General features: G+C 39.0%; 1 protein-coding gene across 1 annotated transcript in view; it reads left to right on the plus strand.

The window, feature by feature from the left end:
- Positions 1-5,592, plus strand: part of CREB3L3 (cAMP responsive element binding protein 3 like 3) — a 186,732-nt gene extending 181,140 nt beyond the window's left edge. Inside the window, exons 9-10 of the mRNA XM_089694307.1 lie at positions 2,232-2,328; positions 4,850-5,592. Of these exons, the coding sequence (XP_089550433.1) occupies positions 2,232-2,328; positions 4,850-5,229 (477 nt within the window). The 3' untranslated portion in view covers positions 5,230-5,592. The remainder of the gene's footprint in view (positions 1-2,231; positions 2,329-4,849) is intronic.
- The last annotated feature ends 408 nt before the right edge of the window (positions 5,593-6,000 follow it).

A 6,000-nucleotide genomic window follows, 5' to 3' on the forward strand; every position in this document is an offset into this window, starting at 1 on the left:
AGAGTGCAAACTTCCATTTTTTTGTCAAAGCTTAATTGAACAAGCTGATTGGCTACCATACAGAGCTGCACCAAATTTTGCATTCTCCAATTTAGTAAATCAACCCCTATGTGTTTCAGTCTAGAGATACAGTAGTTTGGAGAGGGTGGCATGTGGCTTGATGCTGTAATTCATTATTTACCTGGATGCACTCCTCTATTGTTGACCCCTGTATGGTCTCACCAAAACCACCTATTTGGCCCCTGAACCGCTGGACTGGCTTTTTATTGAATCGTAATCCTTACTGACACGGACTTTCACCTCACCTTGATGCCTTTAACACAAAAAAAAAAATATAATAATAATAATATTACCCTTTATGTAATAATGTAGCCGGGTGCCAGCAATTTTACTAAGCCATTCAGGGACATTTACAGATGAGACCATGATTAATCCTTTCCCCCCTAGTGCCCAGTACTGAGACCTCTACATCACTTCCTGTTAGCAGAGTAGATTCAGTTTTTCTGACAACAGATGATCTTGGGACATGTAGGCCTAAAGCCAATACATCCTGTATTCCTGAGTGCTGATTGAACTACAACTAATCTCCTCCAGAGATTGCTGGCCTACTGCTGCGGGACTCTGAACAACTGTTAAGGACAGCGGAGATGCTGTTTGCAACATCGGGATCGCAGCAGCTTCTCTACATCATGGCTGTCACTGTCCAGTCTTCACACAGACATCTCTACTCGTCATGCTGACAGGCCATCAAGCGGTAACTCTGCACATCCCTGCAAACAGCAAAAATCCTGAGCAATAAATCTAGTTCCTTGGAGGCTATGCTATCCATGGGATTGGTTAGCAGATGGATGCCCAACCTCTTTGTCATCACTCTAGAGACACTGCATGCAGACATCTTTACACCTCAGTAACCAGGAGACCTTTGCTGTAAGCAGTGCCATAGCTTATCTATTTATCTTCATTGAATTACCAGTATTCGCTAATACTTTTGGGCCCCACCATTGCTAGCAGAATACAGCAGATACCCCTATATCAGGAACCATAAACATCTCAGGACTCAAGTTGCAATCTCTAGTTAAAGGGACCTTTTCTCTTCTAAGGATATAGATATTCAACTTAGGGTACTTATATCTGTTTATTCCAGAGTATACATTAACATAATTCGCTGCATGCCCCGTTGTGGCACAGAGGGAGCTGATATGTAAACAAGCCTTTTCTCCTCCCTCTTGCTCCTGGTGTTGCAATTAAATAGATGAAGCTTACTACTCATGACTGTATAGCCTATTAAATGTTGCTAATTGATTATTCCTATTTTACCTGTGTACTGCTTTTATGCGTTAACTGGGGTTGTGTATCCTAAACCCATTATTCCTGTAGCCTACTGTTTTGAACAAGTCTAATATAGAAGTGTTACTAAAGAAATGTGTCTATGCATTATTATTCTATGCTGTTGAAATAGGTCTGAACCCAGAGTGCCAGAAGTGTCAGGAGGCATGCAACCACTGTGGGAGCAAGCATTATCAATCACCCCTTGCTGGGGTAGCGCTACAATAATATAAAAAGTAAAAAAATAAAATTGCCCAAAAAAGTGCCAAGTTACACTTTTGTGTTTTAACGCAGGTGTTGCAATGTGCTACAATGGTTGTATTCAACATCACCATAATAAAAAATAGTGCTTGCTCCCATCTAAGTGCTTTAGTGCAGTGAGCTTTGAAAAATACATGTCTGTTTAATGCAAAGGAAGGCTCATAGAAGCACAACAAGAGGCATATAACAGGGTTTGATGCATTGGCAACAGGTATTAACAAGCCTTGGTCAATGGATGTTAACTCCATCCTTTCTAAGGAAATGCACTTTGGAACATGACAATGCACCTAACACTGCAAGAAGATGCATCTCTGCGCACATATACAGATCTATAAATGGGCCCTAAGGGTTGCCTATAATGCTTAGATGTGTACTTACCCAAAGGGATTATTCAATCACCCCAGCATAAGCCACCTATTATCTTCCTTTCTGCAAAAACAAAAATTACTAGTGGTACTTCTACTGTTATACTATTGTTGTGCTTTAATATCATATCAGATTCAGGATAGCAAAATAATTACATGGTGTCATATTATGTTGAAGCTATAGTTCCTTTAACAATTCCTTTTATGCAGTGTTTATTCTATTGCATACAGTATGTACACTTGCTATAAATGCTACACTAATCTATTTGGCTTTTGCAGGTCCTTTTGCTATCTTTTTCCCTTCTCATTTTCCCTACAATGAACCAGTTTGCAAGAAATGAAATACAGGAGGGCAATGATTTTGTTCCTGTCCGAGGTATGTTTTATATACAGTATATCCATGTTTAAATTTTTATATATATATAAAAATATACACACACACACATATATATCTATATATATATATATATATATACACACACACACACATTGGAATTGGATTTTTGTCAGGATCAACAGGCGTTTTTCTGTTTTTTTGCAGGTTTTTTTTTTTTTTTGAAGGGACAAAATATGGGGAAATGTGCATATATTAAATAGTTGTACCAAATATGTACTGATTATGTTTTGTTCTTCATTTTGGCCATACATGCATTTTAAAGGTTAACTCCACATTACATGTTTCACTATGTTACAGCTTGCTAAGCACCCCTCTTCACCCTCTGTGTTCCCCCCTTCCCCCCCAACAATGTGCAGGGTTTTTTCTCCCCCACTGCCACTGTAACTTTTAAAGTCAGCGCATCTGTGCAGGGCTCTGCCCACACAGCTGCATTCTTCAATGAGAGAGATCTATGAATTAATTAAACTACAAGTCCCATCTGCCACCTTTACAGACGAACATGTAGTTATCAATAGAACATGAGTGTGGTAATCAATGCACTCCTTGTCCATTCACACTTTCTCCAGCTCCATAACTGAAAGCCTGTACAGAGGAAGAGTATGCAGGAGCAATAAATTCACATAATGTTTCCTATAAAATATGTGCATTTATTTTTTTTCTTAAAGTTGAACTTAGTTCATGATGCTTTTTTCCCCCTCACTTGTCATGTTCCATTTGGCATGTGCATAGTGAGAAGTTTGTTATCTCTTGGACAAGGCAAATAACTGAGGATACATTCACACCAGGTGCAGTGTAACTGTATTTGGCTGCTATTCCAGCCCAGTTCCACCACACCTGCATCAGCAGACAAAGCAAAATTCCTTGTCTTCCGTGTGGCCGGTTCACTCCACTGCATTGTGGTAGTGTGCGGGAGGTGCAGTGCAGTTACCATGTGTGACATTTCAGTAAAAAGAAAAAAAATGTAAACAGTGCGATTCCTGGGGATCCGTGCATCAGCACTGCCTGCAATGCATTTTAATGCAGCGGCTGGTGTGAATGGACCTTGAATGACTCATTTCATGGATTTTCTCATTAACGTTTCTTTGAACATTCCCACTACTATTGCCAGTTACTACATATTATCTTCAATACCTGCTCAATAAGTTTACCTTTTTACAAAAAATAATAAAAATGCACTTTTTTTGCAAGTAAAAAAAGTTCATTTATTATTTTTTGTTTCTGGAGCCTCTAAAGCATTGCACCAGCAATCAGTAGATTGCTGGTAGCATGCGGGTCTCCTGCACAGCTGTCAGTATGTGGGATGTACGGGCAAGCAGATATACCGACAGGAAGAATCAATGAACTAACAAGGCGCTCCTCATTCAGAACTACAAGCCGCAGTCACAAGGGCTGTCGGGACTTGTAGTTCATTAATTCATAGAACACAGTGAATGGTGGGCGGAGCCCTGCTAGGCCGCATTTTTAAAAAAATTGTTACAGCTAGCAGGGAGGAGAAGTTCCCCTGCTATTTGTCACAATGGGGAGTGAACAGGAGCGGAGGCCCGGTCAGCTGAATATGGGTGTAACATGTAACATGTTACGGAAGGTGAACTTGCCCTTTTAATATATGGAAGAACATTGGGGTTGGTTTACTAAAACTGGACAGTGCAAAATCTGGTGCAGCTGTATATGGTAGTACTTCTAACATCTGCTTGTTCAATGAACCTTTGACAATAAAACCTGGAATCTGGTTTCTATGCAGGAACCAGAAGCATATGAGACTCATCTCATTGATAGTAAGTAGTGTACCTTGTGCTGATTTCTTTTTTTACTAAATTCAGGCTCTCACTTTCATTGCGACTTGCATTGACTTCTGTTAAATGGAGTCGCAAGCTACAGTAAAATCGTAGGTACAAATCTCTCTTATCTGCGACATTGCAACTGCGATAAAGTAGGGCAATTTCAAAGCCACACTGGTGTGAGCCAGGGCTGAAGGAAGGACAGTTAGATGCATCCCTAAACCAGCCATAGATGTTGATGGGGGAACTGAGCGATTTTCTTTCCTGCAACCTGTGGTTGCAGGAAAGAAAATTGTATCATGTATGACCTGCATATAACAGGCTGGGGGAAAAAACTATCCATTAAAGACAAAGCTGCAGGGTCAGGGGATTGGGGACAGGGTTTGGGGGCCCTGTCAGGTAGGCTGTAAGGGGCCCCATGATTTCTAGCAGCAGCCCTGTATGCGTCCCCTCCAATAGAACTTCATTTTCACTCATGTGAGGTTATTTATGTTGGATAAATGATCTTAGGGAACACAAGTATATTCCAAAGGGAAAAAGTAAGATTTCCAATAAGGCTGATCAACATTCTGGCAAGGAATAAACTACCTCTTTCGTATCAAAAACGAATTCCACTTTAAATTGAATGTGTACTACACCTGTGTTATGAGCATAATGTGGTATAAATTGGCATGTGATTTGAGGAAAAAAAATCTTATCTCAATATATTTTTACTTTTCTAGTCTTCTCCAGGTCCTTGCATAACTCTGCCTACTCAAGAGTATTTCATTTTCCATCTGATAATGAAGACATGGCACACTGGGGTGAACCGAGTAGCCAGACACAGAATAATGAAGTACAGTCACAAAGAAAATCACTGGATGTGGATTTGCCTAATATGGTACAGGAGTTTATTGAAGAAGATCCTAAAGGAACAAATTGCACAAGAATGTCAGCTCAAGAAAAACATTTGCAATTTGATGAGAGCACTGCCAAGATATTGAGTGGGTCTGTGGGTGCTTCTGTAGCCCAACAGATTATCATGTCTTGGAAAGAACCCACTAAGCAAGAAGGGGTGGCCAATGACTGTGGTAAGGTCAGAGAAAGCAATGAAAGAATTTGACCCAGTCTTGCGTTCAGGGCATGGCTTTCCTTTAGTTTAGGGTGTGCTGAGTAGGAGTAAAAAAAAAATCAAACATTTTAGACCAAATTTTGTGTAAATATTTTAGAGAATAGGATCAGGACATATTGCTTTACATATTAAAATGGTTTGACTTTCACAAATGGAAGGCTGCATTTTGTTTATGCACTAGACTTCAGCAGACGCAGCAGAAAAAAAGAAATTCAAGAAAAGGAGTGTGTACAGTAGGAACAGAAAACCATCATGATTTACTGTATATCTTACTGCAATATTATTTCTCAGTTCTACTGTTTATTATATATATATATGCAATATACTGTATAAATAAAATATTTTACAAAATGATTCTCAATACACCATTTATGAAGCAGATTTTTAAAACCACCAAAGTTCACCATAAAAGACCCAGATTATAAAATCTGCTAGATCAGTTCATATTCTGAGAACATTTAAACAATCAACAGAAATATGTATACAGGTATTCATATAGAGAGTCTATCAAGCTACAGGGTCACATTTCTCTTCAAGTGCTCAACAAGGTTGTAGAAAAAATTGGTTAACTTGCTGAAGTATTACTTGGAATTACCTTAATTATAGAAAAGATCTTCCACTAAAAATGATCAGTGGTCAGTAGAAACACGTGAACACATTTTCTTCCTTATCTCGGGCTTAAAAATACAATGTTTTCTGAAATATTTTAAATTCAGATTTTAAAATAATATGTATAATATTTAACATTTGCAGCAAGCAGGT

This window comes from Staurois parvus, unplaced genomic scaffold, assembly GCF_062004578.1.
Source record: "Staurois parvus isolate SC_StPar_1 unplaced genomic scaffold, SC_StPar_1.0 ptg000659l, whole genome shotgun sequence".
Taxonomy (NCBI): domain Eukaryota; kingdom Metazoa; phylum Chordata; class Amphibia; order Anura; family Ranidae; genus Staurois; species Staurois parvus.